Source organism: Squalius cephalus (assembly GCF_949319135.1).
Source record: "Squalius cephalus genome assembly, chromosome: 25".
In the NCBI taxonomy this organism is placed as follows: Eukaryota; Metazoa; Chordata; class Actinopteri; order Cypriniformes; family Leuciscidae; genus Squalius; species Squalius cephalus.
The window spans coordinates 11802883-11823717 of NC_137146.1; the positions used below are offsets into that span (position 1 = coordinate 11802883).

The following is a 20835-nucleotide window of genomic DNA, read 5'->3' on the forward strand; positions in this document are numbered from 1 at the left end:
CCTAGAATAAATTATATTTAAAGGTTTACTGTATCTGCTTAATAAAATTTGACTAGCCTATATTTAAGAGAGTTGTAATATTAAATTCCTCTATTTTAAGATTGAGTGCTTAAAAATAGAGAATTTTCCTTTGCACTTTATATCTTCTCTATCTCTCTCTATCTCTCTCTCTCTCTCTCTCTCTCTCTCTCTCTCTCTCAATTCAATTCAATTCAGTTCAGTTATTCAATTCAATTCAAATGAGCTTTATTGGCATGCATGACAAATTGTACATTGTATCGCCAAATCATTTAAATGAGCAGGAAAAATAAAAAATGATCAAAGGAGAGCTAATTGTGTGCAGTCTCTTTTTCGCCAAGTAAATATTGAGCTTGTGCATCATTCTCCAGCTTTTTGAAGTTAGAACAAATCATTTCAGATTTGGTTAAGAAGTATTTTCAAGTGTCATTATAGTTATGGCATGTGGTTAAGAAGTGTAGCTCTTACAGTGCAGGCATAACCTGTTCTCTCTTGGCAGCTTTGTCTGTATCCACCTTTCTATAAAGCAAGGCTGTTGTCGCTCAGACTGCACCTTGTCATATTTTTCCTTCTTGTGGTCTCTGACTGTGCTCAGGTATTTTGCTGTTATGTAATCTCTGTTTAGGGCCAAATAACATTGTAGTTTACTTTGTTTTTGTGTTGTTTTATTCCAAAAAGCTAGGTAGTCATCTTTTTGAGCATTAATCATTTGGTTGGGCCAGATTCTGTGGATGAGGGTTTCAGCGTCCTCCTGTATCTATCTATCTATCTATCTATCTATCTATCTATCTATCTATCTATCTATCTATCTATCTATCTATCTATCTATCTATCTATCTATCTATCTATCTATCTATCTATCTATCTATCTATTTATTTCAATTTGTATATTCGTATTATATAATTAGTCATTTTATTATTATAAGGCTATTTTATTATTATTAGGCTGCAATAGGCATAGGCTACTGCTGTAAAATAAAAATTCTCCTAATAAATATAGGCTACCAGAAATATCATTCCTTTTTTAGAAACAATCTACTTGCAAAAAGACTTCTTGTTTTAAGTTGCTGGTGGACAGTGATACCCTGCATATTTGAAGAAGTGCTTAAACGTCAGAAAAGTGATGTTTTGTGTGTCGTGTGCTGAAGCGAATGCCTCTGAGCCTTATTAAGAAGTGATGTTTTGTGTCATGCGCTGAAGTGAAAGTCTTTGCGCCTCTGCTGTCCATCCTATTTCATGATCACACAAGGGTCTGTTATGCATTCACGCGATGCGTTCAGGAAAGAGGCTATTGGTGGGTAAGTCGGACAAAATATTTGTTACTGTAATTTACCACTGAACCGGTGACACACTGCAATATAGTTTATTTAGGCTATATTTAGCTTATGTTAATATGTGCACATTTTAATGGATTATTCGTGTGTGATTAATTTTGTCTATGGCATAAATGTATTCCTTTAATTTAAGGTCTAGTCAATTGAATTATGTTCAGTTCTGTTCTCTTTTCTCTCACATTTGTTTTGGTTTTATCTCGTGCCGAAGTGTTGCTCGTGCTGGCGCTGCACTTGAGAGCTCGAGCCAGCGCGATGACGGACGCTTCAACTGAGACTCGTTCACTGTGTGACACTGATGGATCGGTAAGTTCTTCTGATCAGCTCCTCATTTGGCTCAGTACAGCTTTCTGCCCACAGTTCTCTGACTCCTGATGAATATTTTACTTTTACCCACACATGCCACAGGGTTGAGGTTAGAGATGTCTATCGATGAACTCGATTCACCCTCGTGAGTTTTGCCAGTAAACGTTAGGCTACTTTAAATGTAAATGCCTTTTCCGTTTATTAAAGATAATTTGCAAACACGTTTTTGTAAGACTTTAAACATTAACATTCAGTTTTTTACTTTAGAAATGTATGGTATGATTAATCATTTAACAAAATAGAAAGTGGTGTCTTCTAAGAGATGATGATGATGATGTCGCCACAGTTTTTATTTATTAATGTGATTATTAAGGAGTTAAGATGGTAAAAGGGTTCTCAGATGAAAAATATGGAAAATCGTATTTAAAAAAAATTGGTAACACTTTGCAATAAGGTCTCATTTGTTAACATTAGTTACTTTAGTTTATACGAACTAACAGTGAACAATTCTGCATCATTTATTAATCATAGAAAAAAGTTGCATTTATTAACATTAGTTAATGCACTGGACTAACATGAACAAACAGTTGGATTTTTATTAAGTAACATTAACAAAGATCAATAAATACTGTAACAAATGTATTGCTCACTATTTAATGTTAGTTAATACATTAACTAATGTTAACAAATGAGACCTTATTGTACCAAATTGTTAATGAAATTTCACTGTGTTTAAGAAAAAAGGCAATTCCATAAAATCTGGAATTATTTCATTGTTAAATTTTACTATCATTAAGCATTTTAACACACTTTTTGCGTAATGAACTGCAATAGCTTATGTTTATTGTAATTATTTGTAACAAGAGTTTCTGTAAGAAAGGTATTTTATCTTTTATCTTGCATTTACACACCAATGTTTATCCAGTTTTTATCAGTTAAAAAAAGCTGCTATAAATAAAAGCAGAACTGATGGCTTTACAGAAATTGCAGTAATGACCACAGAGCCTTGTATTTTACAGTTACTGTCAGGGTAAGTTTTTTCAGCATTGACGGTTATGGAGTGTTAAAGTCTGTATGTACACCGTCTTTTTCAGACCATAAGATGCACATTGGAAGACACTGACTTGATGAGTTCTGACCCAATTAAATTGAACGTCACTGAAGGACAAACTGTGGAAATTTATAGTGCATGCCAACAAAACAAACCAGAGGGGCTTAAATGTCTCTGCTACCAAAGGTTTGTGTTGGGTGGATGATGATTGTTTAATGAAGGTTTGAATGGATTAGGCTACTGTAACACATCACCTGATGTAAAAGATGAATAATTGATCGAAATCTTTTACATGTTTTCTACAGGATAAATTCCTCAATGGATCCATTACAGAACACTGAGAGATTTGGAAATGAGATAAACACTGTAATCTGTGGCAATCATAGTGTTACAGTTGTTCAATCACAACAAAGTAAGTCAAACACTGAAGAAATGAAGAAAATACTATTGCATCTGATCTAATCCATCACTTTACCCTGCTTTGTTGTCTCTGTAGGACAGCCATCAGTTCCAGTGCTCAAAGCTATTGCAAAAGAAGGGAGTAGCTATATAGTTCAATTAGTGTGTACTTCTGAGGGGAACCCAAAACCAACCATCATGTGGTATGGTAACAGGTAATATGAAGTTATTTGTTTTAGATACTGCTTCTGAAGGGATGGTTCCTTGTATAGGGAGAATTTATTAAATGAATCAATGCTATAACTGTATATCTACACTGTAAAAAGTGAACAGTTGGATCAACTTAAAAAAAATTACTTCAAATGGTAACACCTAAAGAAATTAAGTTTTCTCAACTTAAATTATCACGTTTTATCGTGAAAAACGTGATAATTTCAGTTGAGAAAACTTAATTTCTTTAGGTGTTACCAATTGAAGTCATTTTTTTAAGTTGATCCAACTGTTCACTTTTTACAGTGTATATTTCGATTGTTTGTTTTCCATTTAGCACAAAACCAAAAGAGGGCATGACAAATAAGTGGAATAAGACAGAGAGCATTTTGATGTGTTATGATTATCATCCTGAAACTCCAAATCTAAAGTGCTGTGCCTATAATTCACTGGGAGAAGAATGTACTGAGCTCCATCATTACGGTACGTAATGTTTTTTTTACAATAGTTACATACTTTGTATCTATTTTTTTATACATGTACACAACCGAGTTTGGGTTTTTTAATGTTATTATGTTCTAGCTCAGTAAGGCTGCATTTATTTGATAAAAAATCAAGTAAAAACAGTAATATTATGATATATTATTACAATTTAGAATAACAGTTTTCTATTTTAATGTATTTTAAATGTTTATTTATTCCTGTGATGGCAAAGCTGATTTTTCTGCATCATTACTCCAGTGTCACATGATCCTTCAGAAATCATTCTAATATGATTTGCTGCTCAAGAATTTTTTTCCAATCTTTGTGGTCTGTGGGTCATGAGACAAGAAGACATTGTTGAAATACTGTCAGCGACCTCATTTGGATTTGACTTATTATGATACCTGAATTAAAAGTTCTTAAAATATTTATTTTCTTATAAAGAATAGATAAATAATGATGCAACTTATATAATAACAGATAATATATAACATTATCAATGTACAACATGTACAGTTTATGTTAATATTATACATCCACAAATGATTTCCTTTTCCTTCAGATCTCAATATGAAAGTGGATGGGCAAAAGATGATTTTCCTGAAATCTGGTTGGTCTCTGCTACTCCGTTGCAGCATAAATTCTAAATTAAACCCTGAACTGAGATGGCACTTCAATAATACAGCAGTAAGATATGGATGGAAACCATGAAGAAATATTAAATCCTAGTTTCACTGCTCTGACAGTTTGCTGATGCTTTGACTGTTTTGTATGCCCTTAATTCAGGTCAAGGGAATTACATCATCACATTTTTCAGATTGGACAGAGCACTTCTTTATCGAATCAGTTAACGTGAGGCATAGTGGGGAGTACTTCTGCACATCTAAAAACAGCCACACTGGGAACACCTATGTCAAGGTCCTTGGTAAGTAAAGCCATTGCCATTTTCTGTTAAAAATGTAAATATATTTATTTGAATAAATGTCATTATAGAAAACACAAGGAGTAACTTAGTTTAGTGCTTCCAATATCAAGTTAGTATAGTTTTTGACTATAAATTGAGACAATGTATTGTGCAAAAAATAATGAAAATTATATTTTTGCCCCTCCTCTATTGGCGATCCTTCCTTGACAGAAAATGACAAAATCGACATATTGCAGTTGAATGAGAACAACAGCATACTAGCACGAAATAAGGCAAGCTTTTGCTTCCAGGCTCTGGTGTTCTCCTTCCCAAAAGCCCAGTGTCACTGGATTACACCAAATCAAACCGAAATACAGGGCAGAGAGACCCACCACCCTGATTTTACTAGGTATTTACTTCATGCCATCCATTTGAATCCATTTTAGTGTGTTGTTGTGTTTGCTTATTTTGTTCATTCTCTCTTTAGTACTTTTGAGATGTGTAATCCTGAACCGGGCCAGTATCAAATGAAACTAAAGACTCAAGAATACAGTGTCACGAGGAACATGTCTCTCTGCGTTTTAGGTAAGTGGTCATAAAAAAAGAGATGTTAAATGTGAAATACAGTAACATTTGAAGTAGATCAAAACCCTTCATCTTAGGACAACTTTGATGAACTTTTTTGATCCACTTAAAATGTTAACTACTGTATATTAATATGCAATGCATTTTGCAGACATTCCTAGAATTACAATTCACAAAGATTCAAACTTAACCATTTGTGAGACTGAAAGCTCTCTACCTGTGAATGTCTCTTGGAAGATCTGCCCATCACATGCTAAGTAAGTCATCAAGACATAAACATGTTTATACGAGAAATACAAGTAATTTGTTTGTAGACTTATTTTAACTTATACACATGACTTACAACCAATTTCTCTACTGAAACACGCCATTGTTTGCAAATGAATTGAACTCTGAATATTTTCGCAGATGCGAAATAGATCCTAAAGAGTGGGAAGAGATGTCTGTCGCCCAGCCAAAGTTGATTGATTCAGATCAGTTCTGTCAGAAGAAAATTCACTTTGCCAGACCACACTCAAACAGGGAGGACCATCTTATTAAATGCTGCATCACTAACATAGCAGGGACTGGCTGCAGTGAACAAATACTACTGCAAACGAGTGAGTCTAAACCGCAAATTCAACACTCCTGAAATTTGGAGCAGTGAGTTAACCTAAACACTGACTAGCATTATTCTGTGCATCTTACTTATCTTAAATGGGATTTCATAACTCTTAACAATAGCATTCAAAAGTTCAAAGAAATAAAACTTCTATTCAGCAAGGATGCATTAAACTGATCAAAAGTGACATTTACATTGTTTCTAAAGATTTATTTATGTTAAATAAATGCTGTTCTTTTGATCCTTTCTATTGACTTAAAAATCCTGGAGAAAAAACGTAACATGGTATCCACGAAAATATCCGTCATGTTAATAAGAAAGGTTTCTTGCGGAGCAAATCATCATATTCAGAGCCATCTGACATGGAAGACTGGAGTAATGACTGCTGAAAATTTAGCTTTGCTATCACAAGAATAGATTACATTTTAAAGGGGTGATGAACTGAGAAATCAAAATTTCCTTGAGCTTTTGACATATAAGAGATCATCATACTATAATAATATCCTGTAAGTTTCAGAACTGAAAACTACCTTGTTAGTCCAATAAAAGCTTTTATAGACATCAGGCTCAGCAAACGACTCGTTTTTCAAAGTGGGGAACTATGACGTCAAAGAGGATAAAACACCGCCTCCACAAAAGAAGATCAACGCCTATCGCCTACTTCAACACGGCCTGTTTAGCCCCGCCTACAGATTCGCCCAAACATGCTAAATAACATAGGACGACATGATGATTGCTAAACCGGATCGAGCTACTTCCAAGCAATAAACATGCTGTTGACTAAATATTGTGCGTGCCTGTTTGTGGAAGAAGACAGTCTGCATAAGCTTCCTTCGGATTCCAGCATAGTTAAACTTTATTAAATCAGTCAATCACAATTTCCCGACACGTATCTGCCAGCAACATGTAAGTAACCATGTGTACTCTAATGCCTGATCTGCGATCAGTGATTTGTGTGTAATTATTCAAGTTCAGATATTTCTCTTAAAATCGTTCAATACTGTTTATGCATCAGTGACTAAACGATCAACTTCACATAATTTCTCGTAGTATTATGAAAATAATCTTTTTTAAACTGTTATTAAATTATATAGCCTACAGAAAGCGATCAAAGAACGATCCCTTTCCATTCGCCCAAGCTGTCAATCAAACAGCACAGCGCGAGCCGCGAGAGCTTATCTGGACACTTACCAAACTCGTGATGAAATAATGACACTGTTACACTACACAACGAAGCTCTTACTGTGTACTCACATCGTGTTTGCATTGTGATTTGGTGTAAGCATTTGTGAGAGTGCAAAAATTGCGTTGCAATGATAAGATCTTTATTCACGCGATCAACAGACTGTCTGTCATCTGCTCAGTGCTCATCATGCTGCAACCTTTCATGTGATGGAATAGATTTAAATATAATGCTTTAAACGATACTTTTCACGATTTGTTAATCTCGATAGCTGTAATAGTAAAAACGTAGTAAAAGTTTTCGAGAGAGTTCATGTAATACTAGCTATTTCATATGCAAGCGTGTCAGCCAATCACAGCAGTGGGCGTTTGCACTGCAGTCTCACAGCAGACACGCCCCTTAAAACAGAGCGTTCAAATCTGAGGCAGAAATCAGGCTTGGAAAAATGGCTTTTATTTATAAATTATGACAATTTTTGATGTAAAAATCATACTAACATTATAAGGGAACCCAAGGCAACATTATAAAATAATAAAACAATCCAGTTCATGACCCCTTTAAAATATATTATGATAGGCAACAGTCATTTTAAATTGTAATAATATTTCACAATATTACTGTTTACTATATTTTCTGATCAAATAAATGCAGCCTTGGTGAGCTGAAGAAACATCTTTCAAAACAAAAACTTGCCATCCGCAAACATTTGAACGGTAGGACTAATAGCAGGAAATATTTATGTAAATATGTGGTAAAAATCTTCACACCACAGAATTTGAATTAAACATGATACCAAAACATTCGGAGGGTTTTACAGCTGTGAAAGGCTTTTTTTTCTTTGGAAGCTTTTTCCCCCAAGGGGTCGATTGCACAATGATCTAACATGAAGATCACATATTGTCTGTCAATGTTAGTGCAGTAATCAATTCTCATTTTAGTTTAAAATATGGTTCGCTTTGAGGATGAATCACGATTTTAGTTTGGTTAGCAGATGCAGGCTTAAAATTTGTAGCATAAAAATCATCTCCAGGTGATTTTATTCATATGCAGGTTATCACTCTTTTCCTCAGAATTCCACATTGAATATGTGATTTGTTTCCTGCTCATCTTCATACTCCTCGTGGTCATCTTTGCCTTAATCATCTTCATCAGAGTTAAGGTAAACCTGCTGTCTCTGTCATGAAGACAAACACCAAGAATCATAGATCTTACCTTTTGAAACATACACTCCTTTGTCACAGAAGCCTGTGTACCAGTGTCAGATCCAGATGATTCAGATGGTCGGACCCAACGACAATGACTACATATACATTGATTTCAAGGAGTTTAAGTATGATCTGAAATGGGAATTTCCACGGGAAAATCTCGAGCTTGGTAAAGATAGGACCAGGAACCTTCATTTGACTTGCTAGAAATAACTTATTAGGTGTTATTAATTCCTTCTGTGTTCTTTCCGAAGGGAATGAGCTAGGATCTGGTGCTTTTGGGATGGTTGTGCAGGCTACAGCATATGGGATCAGCAAGCCGGGAGTCTCCATTCAGGTGGCGGTAAAAATGTTAAAGGGTAAGTAATGACCAATTTGCCATGAATATCTCTACAAAACGAAATCAATCAATTGTGTTTGTCATTGGCATTTTGGAATATGTTGGTAAAACGTGTACTTCGTATTGTTAACTTATGCGTCAAACAGACAAGCACCAGGCAGTGGAGAAGGAAGCTCTGATGTCTGAACTGAAAATGCTGACTCATATTGGACACCATGAAAACATTGTCAACTTGCTCGGAGCTTGCACAGGCTCAGGTAAGATTTGGAGAAGTCATGGGTTTCTGAATCATATCCTCTGCTGGAGACTCCTATACGAATATCTTGCATCTCTCTTGATTCTGATTGGTCGGTTGTAGGTTTGAACTCCTGCATGACAAGTCTCTGTGTCTCAGCATTCTGAACTCTCTTTCTTCTCACATAATAAAATATTTTTATAGTCAGCATGAAACGGAAATGGGTGCGATAGTCTTTTCTTATCTATTGTGACGTACTTATCCAAGTGAAATGGCTTCTCAAACAAGAACAAATGTAGGACTTATGGGACTTGATTTGGTCCATGGTTGTGGTTTGCTATTGCTGTGATGTCATGTGAGTGACAGGTTGCCCCGCCCTCACGCCAGTAAACACGTCATCAGAGAAGAGAAGAGATATCGCTGCAAGAGGAAGGGAAAGTTATTTTGATTAAAGATTACGAGGGAACATAACTTAACTAATATTCCATAAAAAAATAAGATTTGTCCATTTTGATTTCCTGGTGACTTGAACTCAAATCAATACAATTGTCCATTTATTTACTTATATGTCAAATGAGCATAATATACAGTCAGAGTTAGACAGATTTATTTATTTTATTTTATTTTTTTGCAGGTCCTATTTACCTGATATTCCAGTATTGCTGTAACGGAGATCTCTTGAACTACTTGAAGAGCAACAGGGAACGTTTTCACAAATATCTGACGGATGCTTTCAACAGGGACAGATTCAGGGGCCTCTACCACAACTTCCAGCAGAAGAGAAACTCCAGGTTCGCATACGAGTCCACCAAGAAGTGAATTATATTAGTGGCCTTTTAGACAAAGCTAAAAAAAAAAAAAAGCCCCGTGCGGAACAGAGGGAAATGAATATCTTGTGCTGAAGGGGAACCGTAAATCTAAGGGTGTACATAATTGAATAAACTGTCATGCAGTTACTGTAAAAGACCATGTGCTTCTCTCTCCTTATCGTGCCTCCTCAGTGAGTATGTTGAGCCTGATAACAACCCATGCCTGCACATGACTCTTACAAGCAAAGGACAGGAGAACGAGGCGCTCCTCAGTCCCAGCATCAGCTCAGTGTCTACTGTTGAGGGTAGGTGGAGAAAAAGAAAATTTGAGAGGTTTTAAAACATAGATATCATCAAGTGAATTATACAATGAATTTTATTACTTTTATTGATCAAATAAAAATTAACTTGGTTTCACTATTAAACCATACATGCATGTTTTCATAAAACATAAATTTATTGAATTAAAGTGCCCCTATTATGCCCTGGAAATCCAGAGTTCTCGCGAGAGCACAAGTTAAATTTGCTCTTTACTCTGGCATCGAGTAATGATGCTCATTAAATATGCCCTTGTATCCGAGCTGCACCAATCACATGGGGTTATCTGATATAGGCGGGCCAGAGGTGAGCTTAACAGATGACGACAGCTCTGTGACGTCGAAGTCATTAGTAAACATTGCAAGATGGCTATGGTATGAATGAACACCAGTTGTTTGAAACGGCTTTGGCCGCTACAATGAACGAGTTAGACTTGGCTTTTTATCTAAAAGAGGAACAGAAGACGGCACTCGAATCATTGCTTTGCAAGAAGGGCGTTTTTGCTGTTTTGCTGACCGGATACGGCAAGAGTCTAATCTACCAGTTAGCTCCGCCGGTAGCTAAGCGTATGGGGCTTGTTGTGATTGGTCGTAGTGTTATCCAATTGCATGCAGTGAGATTTTCAAATGCATGCTTGGTGCCGCCCCTCGAGCTGGCCGATTTTCATTAGTCGATGCCAGACCATTAATCTTTCAGATTTAGGTCTGGATTTCCAGGCTACCCCTATTATGCTATTTTAAAGGTTCCTAATCTTGTTTTTGAGGTCTCCTACAATAGGTTTACATGCGTCCGAGTTTAAAAAACACTTTCATTTTCTAATAATATACAACTCAGCATCACCTCTTTTCTCACTGTCTGAAACTGTTCGATAAAGAATTCAGTCTCTCTAAAACCCCTCCTTTCTGATAGCCAACTCTGCTCTGATTGGTCAGATGACCCAGTCTGTTGTGATTGGTCTTCCGCTTACAGCATGAGTTGGAAACAAAACTTCCATTACCATATCTGAATTGCAGCATTTGTACACAGTGATAATAACAGTAACGATGGCGTCGGTTTTACCATATCAATTCAAGCCCGAGTCCTCATCCTTTGGAAGTGCATGCAAAGTGGATTTGCTTGCGCAGAAAACAGCGTCTTCTCGTCATTTTGACATCCAATCACTTCCAGGCCTTAGCTACAACTACAGTGTTTGAGGGCGAGTCAAAGTAAATGCTGTTTGCAGGCAGCCAATGAAGACCATTATGCAAATTTTTAACAATCCTATGCAGGACCTTTTTATATTCACAAACAGCTATATTACACACTGCATGAAAAGTAATGTCCAAAAAAGTGTAATAGGGGCACTTTAAGCAAAACTTGATTGCAGAATGTCAATATGCTCATTTTGTTTGTTATTTGTTAACAAATAACTAATAATAATGAATACAATAGATAATAAAACTAAATTGTTTAATGTCAATTCTGTGAAGAAATGTTTGAATGTGAAGACAATCTTCAAGAAGAGGAACTTCAGAGTCTCACCTATGATGACCTCCTGAGTTTCTCTTTTCAAGTTGCAAAGGGCATGGAGTTCCTGTCCTCTAAAAATGTGAGCTTATCTTTCTGATCAAGATACTTCTACTTCCTGCTATTTCAGATATGAAACTGACACCTTTCTTGACCACATTTTGTGCCTACAGTGTATCCATAGGGACTTGGCAGCCAGAAATGTTTTGGTGACACATGGCAGACAAGTGAAGATCGGCGACTTTGGCCTCGCCAGAGACATTGAATGTGATTCCAACTACGTCGTAAGAGGAAATGTAGGTATTTTGGGTGCGTGTATGATAGTTTAGATGTGACTGGTCTTCTTTTAGTTGACTTGTAATTGTAATCGTTTACATGCCATTTTTGCAGGTGCGTTTGCCCGTGAAGTGGATGGCTCCTGAGAGTATTTTCAAAGGGGTGTACACTATGCAGAGCGACGTCTGGGCCTATGGCATTCTTCTATGGGAAATCTTTTCTCTAGGTGTCTCTCTTTGCTGCAAAACAGCTTAACTTGTATTTAAACAAGAACATTTCTATAAATCATTCCTAATTTAAGCACACAGTGTTTTGTTATTTTTACTCACTATTCATGTCTATTAGGAGTCACCCCATATCCTGGTATAACTGTGAATAACACATTCTACAGAATGATTGAAAGTGGATATCAAATGGAGCAACCCTATTATGCACTAGAATCTATGTAAGTGCCTCTATTTTTAATCAAAATCAAATTGATATATCCTGTATGTATGTGTATGTATATACTGTGTGTATATATATATATATATATGTGTGTGTGTGTGTGTGTGTGTGTGTGTGTATATATATACATAATATAAATAAGATTGACAACGACAAAATTAACATATAACATTTATTATGCAGTACATATTATAGAATACTGGTGTTTGTATTTATTTAGATACAGCGTCATGTGTCGCTGCTGGACACTGGATCCTGTAGATCGACCTTGTTTCTCCAAGCTTGTGGCTTTCATGGAAAAAGAGCTGGCTGCTTTGGAAGAGAGGGTGACTTTTATGTGAAAGTTATTTTTAAAATATGGTAACATTGCTGGCGGATACACATTTACTGTGATATCTTTCTACAGCTATATTACAATTTTGGAGGATCCTTCCACAATGAAGTAACATACCAGAATGCACTGATGATCCCTGATGCTACATTGATGGAGAACAAACAGGATGCCTTCCAGTCCAACACTGAGAATTCAGATGAAGGCAAATCTGTGGACAGTCCTGGATTAGTAAGAACAGAACTTCTTGTTTGAATATGAGTTTAAGCCTTGATTATGTCTGGCATTGGGAAAACTTTATGCATAATTTGTGCTTCCAATACCACTTACACATAGCATTTCACAGTTTCAAGAGAAATTGTGAAAGGAATTGTTATGTATCATTTATACCACCAATAATATGTTTAATATTTTTGGATTGAGGCCTATTAACCCTGATTTGGTTATCAAATGTTTATTTTTTATGGGTGTATGTGTATGTGTAAACAATGTTAATAATATACAGTATTTGAATGTTGTTTTGTTCAGCAAGCTTCTTTAAGAACTATGAAAAATAACAAATCTTCCAAATTTTAAATAGAACTTTAGAATAGCCTACTGAATAACCTGCTTCTGTACCATAATGAAGGATGACAAAAGTTGCTGTGTTTGATCATGGACAGTATTAATTGTTATTTTTGCTGCATTTACAGACTCTAATAAATTGCTCTATTTTTATAAGAAAAACTCTATTTATTCAATTACCTTTAAAACATTTAGGGCTTAATAATTTTCCTTTAATATTATTTATCATGTAATAAAAATAGTCTACAGTATGCTTAGTTATGCTTATTTCTTGTAACACAAATTTGATTTGCACATTTGTGCAGATTTTCTATAAACAAAATTAACTTTTTCAGTTACATTGCTTAAATTGATAAAGTATGAATTGTAATGTAATCATTGTTTATTTCAGTGAATGAGTGGACATAATATTGAAAAGGGATCATTGTTATTTTTATGTTGGAGTAGCTGAAAAATGTTTATATGTAAGGTTTAAGATGCAACAGAGCAAATAAAACACAAATTGTGCATTTTTGTCTCATATTTCTGTGCAATCTCAGTTAGGGCCCGAGCACTGATGATGAGGACCCTCATGGAATTGCTCCGTTTATATTATATGGAATGCGTTGAGTTTGGAAGTGTTTATATCATAGACCTAACAGAGGAGGGCGCCATGGTGCATAAACCAGTGCCATGAGTCATGACACCAGAGCTGTAGTAAGGCCCTGTCCCAAATGGCAGCCTAAGCACTCACGGTCTTCCTTCGACTCTGCACTTTCGTGATGTAACGCCGCTTTGACTGTCGGGAAGAAGTCTGCTGGGGACTGCGCAGCTCGCAAAAGTGCGTGCGTATCGAGGGCGCATATCGACCGCAAGGGGGTTCTCGCGAGCACCCTTCTGAGACCTAAAATGACAACTGTAGGTCTTCATGGACTTAATTGTAGCCATTGTAAGTCCACAAGACCGAAAGTGCATATGAAGTGTGCCATTTGGGACAGGGCCAGCGAGGTGAGAGCAGAGAAGAGGCTCACTACAGAGCCATGGGTGGAGTGTGAAGTCCAGCTCCCCTCTATGGGTATAATTTGGGCATATTGGTGGAGCTAAGTCCAACCACACCCCTACCAATTACTCTATCCCTCCACCCATTAGATCCACAGAGGTGTAGCTGAACGACATTTGGCTCTGCAGTGAGCACCACTTGGAGCAGAGACCAGAGAAACCTCTGACCAAATTTTTACTATGGGTTGTCTATGTCTTGATTTGTTTGTTGTACAACCCATTTTAACTGTAATCAGACCCTATCGTGGTCTCAATATTTCCACTGTCATTATATATCCTACATATTTACAGAAGAGAACATAACATTTCAAAGCAAAATCTAAACTCAAATAACTAACATAACGAACAACAGTCAAATGAAGAACAATACTAATTGTTTAGTCTTTAATCACTATTTAATTTTTCTTATGTTTAATCAGTTTTAATATGCTTGATGTTTATTTTGAGTGTTTAGTGAAGCTGTTTTTAATTTGATAGTCTATTCGTTTTTGTCACGTGACTTTTCCCGCTCATCCGCCATATTTATGAACATCAGCGGGGCAAAATAAGGGTAGGCTACACTCTCAGAAAATAAAGTACATAATTGTACCTTTAGGGGGACAATGGCTTGTCACTGAGGCTGTACCCTCAAGGGTACAATATTGCACTTAACCTTTAAAAGATGTACCTTTTAATGCTTTTTGACCCTCAAAAAGGTACGTACCTTGAGGTCCAATAATAAGCCCTATGGGGTACGTTAGAGTAGATTGTACCTTGGGTAACAGAAATGGACTCCTACTGTACCCCTATTTCTGACAGTGTAGCCTAGTAAACAAAAACAAAACAAAAACACACAACAGAGATACCAAGAAAAAACGTTGATCAGTAAATTTGATCCATACCAAATAGGTCCCAGAAAACATTTTTACTGATTTCATGTTAGTAGCCTACATTACATTCGCTTACATTTATGTAGGCTATTTAATTCACCTCCGTATGCAAGGGAGAGTCTAGCATAAGGCAACTGAAAATATGTTAAATATAGGCCGCCTATAAATCCCAATAATCATACTTTACCTGTAGCATAGTGTGTAACGAGAGTATTTTCGACAAATCCTCCTCAGTGAGCCACATTACGATACAATTACTGACATTTAAATGGGAAAGCTTGGGTAGCCAAACCTACTTGCCCCAACGGACAATGACCTCGTCCAATATTGGCTATAGCCATTTCCAGTTTGTAGAGGACACGCGCCGGAGCCATGGACATAAGCGCTGTAAATGCACTCACATACGAAGCATTTGTGGAACTATTCGGTAATGTGGTTGAGAAATGCCCCATCATTTCTGCTGCAATATGGTCCCATCGGCCTTTCAAAGATCTAACAGACATCGAGGCTCACATAACGGAATTCATTCACAGCCTGTCAGACTCAGGTAAGTTAGGCTGTTTTTTTCTGCTTTATCAACTTAACAACACTTGGTATCACGTTTCCTGAACCTTTAAACACAATAATTTATTTACTGGTTTATATACAATAAAAGTACATTACATGTGCTCAGGTAAAGAGGGCATTTTGCGGTGTCATCCTGATTTGGCGGGCCGAGATCTCCAGAGCGGGACACTAACACGCGAGTCTCGAGAAGAGCAGAGTCAAGCCGGTATGACCGCACTGGATTCCGCAGAGATTCTGCTCATGCACCGTCTAAACTCGGAGTACAAGGAACGCTTTGGCTTCCCTTTCGTCATATGCGCCCGTCTCAACAACAAAGCGGATATTGTGCGCCGACTGTCTGAACGCCTGAAGAATGACTGTGCAGCGGAGCGGGAGCTCGCGATCGAAGAGGTTAAAAAAATCTGTAGCCTCAGGTTACACAATATTGTCCTATCTGGCATTCAAACCAAACTGTAGCCTATCTCAGGTTAACTTTACAAAAGTGTTTACTGCCTTTCTCTACTTGATTGTAGCCTAGCTATATTCTTTTAATTTGTAGGCCTATGTTAATTTGTGTAAAATAAGAACACACAAAAAGCAAAGTGTCTAAATAAATTGATTCATGTAGCCTATATGGCGTTTATAAGCCACGTTTTAGGGCCTCTAACTCAAGAAGATAATATTTACTATATTGTGATCTAATTGTGCTATGTAAATTTATAATAAAAATAAGTGATAAAAACGGCAGCACATGTTTTTGTCGATGCACTCTCCCTAGATCATGTTGCAACATCTTAGAGATGTCTATTTGATGTGTGTTTACATCTGGAGGACGTTTTGTGTGTGTGTGTGTGTGTGTGTGTGTGTGTGTGTGTTTGCTCATCTGCAATACTAGGACGTTTCCTGACTTAAAGGGTAACAAGGGAGGCGTGGTGAACTGGAACCTGCTTACGTAGCGTTGTACCGCTTACGTCACACAGTACCACAAACATCCAATAGGAAAATTCAACTGCAGTAGCCACCGTTCAACTTAAAGAGGGCAGCACTCAGACGTTTTTACACCATATATTGTAGAATTAAAACACTTTATACCCAAATGTCAAAAAAGTTACTCGAATCAATGAACAGCACTAATAAAGCCCCATTCTTACAGATCATTAACTAAAAAAAGTTGGTTTAGGGTTTAGTTACCCTTTAAATAGAGATTTAGAAAATGTATTTAAGATGTTTATTTATAAGCCTATGTAAAACTGACATCTTCAAGATGTCTCTCAGATGTTTGTACACAGCAGATGCTTTCCAGATGAAGCACTCTTTAAAAGACATCTTGCAGACGTATCAGGGTAGGCCTATAGTGATTTTTTTTATTATTAGCCTATTATTTTAATTGGCGGCATAGTCTACGGGTTGCTTTGTTTTATTTTTGTTTGCACCAAATTAAAACGCATGATGACGCCATACTGCCCACATGCTATTATTTGGTTTGTATAGGTCTAGCTGCATAAATATTATTAATTTTATTTGAAGAATGTTGTAATGATAGAGGTATGCTATTTACCATTTGTAGGCCTAAATTAAGAAACTAGCCTATTTATTGTCTATCTATAAAAATGAGTAGGCCTAGCCATTCCAATTTTAATAGGCTATAATGTCCAAGAATATATCCTTTTTGATCTTGAACATTTGGTGTTTCAATGGCGTGCTGAATTTCGATTAGCCTACACAGAAAACACGAAATTGACTCTACAGAAGCTCGTCTCTCGCGCAACTGAGATCGCCCCCTACTGCCAATATTCAGGATTTGACCAAATGTCGTCATTGTCACTGTGAGAATGGAATGGAAAATAAGTCACATTGATTTTGCACACTTATAGTTCCACTCATCGATGGCAGACTGATAGATTGCGTTGATGATACAGTCTCGGATGTCTCTTTTGGACAGTCATATTTCTTACGAGTCTTGTGAAACTGGAGATACGTGTGAGTGCAGGGGTGAAGGCGGTCCCGCTAGAGTTCCCGGGGCCACACTCGACTCATCCTTCAAATCCCCGGACGTGATGGAGGAATCCTGTTCGGGATCCACTCCTCTGGCTCTCCTCTTGTCCTCCTCCTTTTTCCACTTCATGCGTCGGTTTTGGAACCAGATCTTGATGTGTCTCTCGGTGAGGCTGAGGGTGAGCGCGAGCTCCACGCGGCGTGGGCGCGAGATGTACTTGTTGAAGAGGAACTCTTTCTCCAGCTCGAGCAGCTGCGCTCTGGTGTAAGCAGTCCGCGTGCGCTTGTTCTCCTCGGCCTCTACCATGTAAGGGCCTAAAACACAAGTAGCCTACATCAGTGACATTTTTAGTAAAGTCACCTTTTCTACATTTTTCTCGCTGTCACACCATCTGCCTCTGAGGATATTACAGACTATTAAAAGTTATCTGACGCATGATAGCCTAAAATGTAAATGGTCAGAACCAGTTCAGTTTGTAGTCCTGCGACTGTCTATGGGACAAATTCATGATTAAGGCCAACCATTAACCATCCTGATTTAAATTCCTAAAACAATGTTTCTGACAGTTTTGTGTCGAATTAGGCCTATAAGCAGCCTTTCCTGAATCAACAATTTCTGAAATAATTATTTAGGCTGAACTGAACGCTAGAAATATTTGTAGAAAGCTGTTTTGTCTGATGATTTTCAGCAATAATATCCTCTCTTTCGTTTTTATAATCAAATACTAATTATACTAATTAAAATTAGTCTTTAAAAAATGCAATTATTTAAAGCAAAAGAAATAAAGAATACAATTCTGCATTGGTCCATGTCACGCTTTTGGAGACCTTTCAAGTGTCAATAACACCTGTGGTCCTCAGGTCATAATTTTGAATCCCAAAATAATCATATTAATTATAGGCTACATAATATACTTTTTAATAATAATTGTATATAGGCCAAATTCGACGTAGATAGTGAATTATTTTGTTGTCATTAAACTTTTTACTATTTTTTTTAGCATTTTATTTTATATTAATTTTAATCATAATCAAATTTTACAATAAATATAGCCAAACAATATATTGTTCTCAAAATGATCTTATGAATAGTTTAAAAAATAATCAGGCAGCTAATCAGGCATTAATAACTTTGCAATATAAATGTATAGGACCAATGATTTTAAAATGTATATATTCCAGAGTGAAATAAAAGAAACAAAAACTAACATTCTTCATTTCTACTGCATTCTACTTATGGGCGATTTTGGACGTGTAGGCTACCCTGAACTGTAGTAAATGACCACGCGTAAGACCCCAAATGTAGATTACTGAATTATGACTGCTCTAACGATTTAGATCATTAGAAATATTAGCCTAATAATTATCTTCCAAAAGGAGATTTCGTTTCAGCGCTTGAGAGTTTAAAGATCGTGCGGATGAATTTGACATTAGGGCCTGCTTTCGTTTTAATAAAAGTTATTTGGTAAACCTGCAAATATTAATGACCATAGTAGGCCTACGAGTTACCTGTCCACTGTCCTTTCCAGGTGTGTGCGTGAGATTTAGTTGACTTCATCCAAGGGAATGGGAGATGGTATCTGTTCCGATCCCCGCACAGGTCAAGAGAGTCTCCGTAACCCCCGAGCGTCTGTAGAGATGTCTGTGGAGTCTGAGGAAGATGAAGATGAGGCCCTGCTAGATCATCCCGGGTCGACATGTTATAGGAGGTAATGTCGGTAAGATTTGGCTGGTCCTGTGCGCCCAATGAAGGTGAGGCGTAGACGGGCTGAGTCTGTCTACTCATATACAGACACGGTGGAGGGTTTTGGCAGTAGTCTTCGTTGGGGTGTCTCTGGAAGGCGCAAGAGTCCTTGTACAGATGGTTAGGTGAGTAATAGTGCTCTTCCCGATTCATGATTGCCACAGACCGGGGAAACCGTGCTGTACTCGAGCACATGAGCCAGCGCCCTGCCCCTGATCAGGACCTCTGCTCTACCTGCAGTCTGAGCGTCTGGCGCCGCTCAAGGGCCTCATAGGTGTGCCACCGGGACCATGTGACCCTGCTGCACCATCGCTTTCACTGTTTACACAAAGCTGTCAACTGGCAGTAGATTCTGTTCGTGTTTCCTTTTGACTGCCCCGCGGTTTGACAATAATTGAACAGAACTGACCATGCTCAAATCAATGCCCTTGGCAAACACTCTCTGTTTGCCTGCGACTATATGTGCTACACCTGCAGTTGTAATACTAGGTCTACAAAGACAGGTGAATCGGGGGATCCGTATCTCTGCTCCCCGCGGAAAAGCTTCCACTTTATACCGACCCGGTAAAAAAAAAAAAAGAAAATAAAAGCTACTTGAAAATGCTTAATAAAGCAGTTAGTTTTATATGGTTTGGGGCTCTATTTGTCTTATCAACTTCCGAGGAGAGACAGGGTCTATTCTCACTTATCAGAGGCAAAATCATCAAACCCATCTGATTTTTGTATTGTCCTGAAGGAAAAAAATGTTACAACAACGTCAGTAAGCATGGCGTGCCAGCACCATCGGTTGGGGGTCGTAAAATGCATAATCCTTTTTTTTCATATGTGTATAGATAAATAAATAAAACGCTTTCAACTGTAATGATATTTAGAATGCGTATTTTCACCTGTCGGTAAATAGATGCGAGTGAATTCGTCCAGTTAGCTTGAGGAGGTCACCATGGTGAACGTGATTTTCACCAACAACATGTTCCTGGATCAACATCTTTATTGATCCTGGATCAACATCTCAATCAACCAATCAGATTTGAGGGACAAGTTTACAGTTTATGTCGAGTTTTGTCTCAGTGTTATTCATCATTTCACCCTGATTTTATGGGTAATGTATGGTAGGGTTAGGGTTAGGACTCCATTTTCAGACAGGGATGTTGTTCCAGGATCAACAAAATATGTTGATCCAGGATATCTTGATCCATATGATCCAGAAAATCACGATGCGGAGATGCCTTGCGGAGTTTCAGGTGATAGCACTTTATTCGAGATTTAGGCTACATCACATATAGCACAAATTTAAGTTTTAAAAAGTATATCAAATAGTAGCTAATTGACGTTTAGCTTATGGTGCCAATTCGAATTTGTGTTATGCGAGTCCCTCTTTATCAGACTGCGCCCCAAAACTATTGCCTAAGTGTATAAAGAGGCCCCCTTAAGTATTTGTGCACGTAAAATATGAACACTGGTGACAAGGACAATCATTACACACACAAGATACGTCCCAAATGTTGTCTTCAACCAAGCTTACCTGCCATTAAGCACACCCG

General features: G+C 37.3%; 3 protein-coding genes across 3 annotated transcripts; 2 read left to right on the forward strand and 1 right to left on the reverse strand.

Annotated features, from left to right (window-relative positions):
- The first annotated feature begins 1214 nt into the window (after positions 1–1214).
- LOC307153962 (receptor-type tyrosine-protein kinase FLT3-like) lies at positions 1215–13610 on the forward strand. The gene is made up of 24 exons (XM_079863804.1): positions 1215–1316; positions 1561–1655; positions 2750–2892; positions 3012–3118; positions 3203–3320; positions 3653–3798; positions 4361–4485; positions 4585–4723; positions 4934–5111; positions 5190–5287; positions 5439–5544; positions 5696–5886; positions 8142–8230; positions 8313–8445; positions 8531–8635; positions 8763–8873; positions 9486–9642; positions 9853–9965; positions 11448–11566; positions 11658–11780; positions 11875–11986; positions 12106–12205; positions 12428–12533; positions 12614–13610. Exons 1-24 carry the CDS (start codon positions 1289–1291, stop codon positions 12791–12793), a joined length of 2922 nt encoding a protein of 973 aa, XP_079719930.1. The 5' UTR covers positions 1215–1288; the 3' UTR covers positions 12794–13610.
- A 1704-nt stretch (positions 13611–15314) lies between these two features.
- On the forward strand, positions 15315–16294 carry urad (ureidoimidazoline (2-oxo-4-hydroxy-4-carboxy-5-) decarboxylase). The gene is made up of 2 exons (XM_079863805.1): positions 15315–15556; positions 15683–16294. The coding sequence occupies exons 1-2, from the start codon at positions 15382–15384 to the stop codon at positions 16030–16032; spliced, it is 525 nt and encodes a 174-aa protein (XP_079719931.1). The 5' UTR covers positions 15315–15381; the 3' UTR covers positions 16033–16294.
- A 784-nt stretch (positions 16295–17078) lies between these two features.
- pdx1 (pancreatic and duodenal homeobox 1) lies at positions 17079–19638 on the reverse strand. Its single transcript, XM_079863806.1, has 2 exons — positions 19060–19638; positions 17079–17865 (listed from the first exon to the last, which is right to left on the reverse strand). The coding sequence occupies exons 1-2, from the start codon at positions 19487–19489 to the stop codon at positions 17507–17509; spliced, it is 789 nt and encodes a 262-aa protein (XP_079719932.1). The 5' UTR covers positions 19490–19638; the 3' UTR covers positions 17079–17506.
- Positions 19639–20835: the final 1197 nt, after the last annotated feature.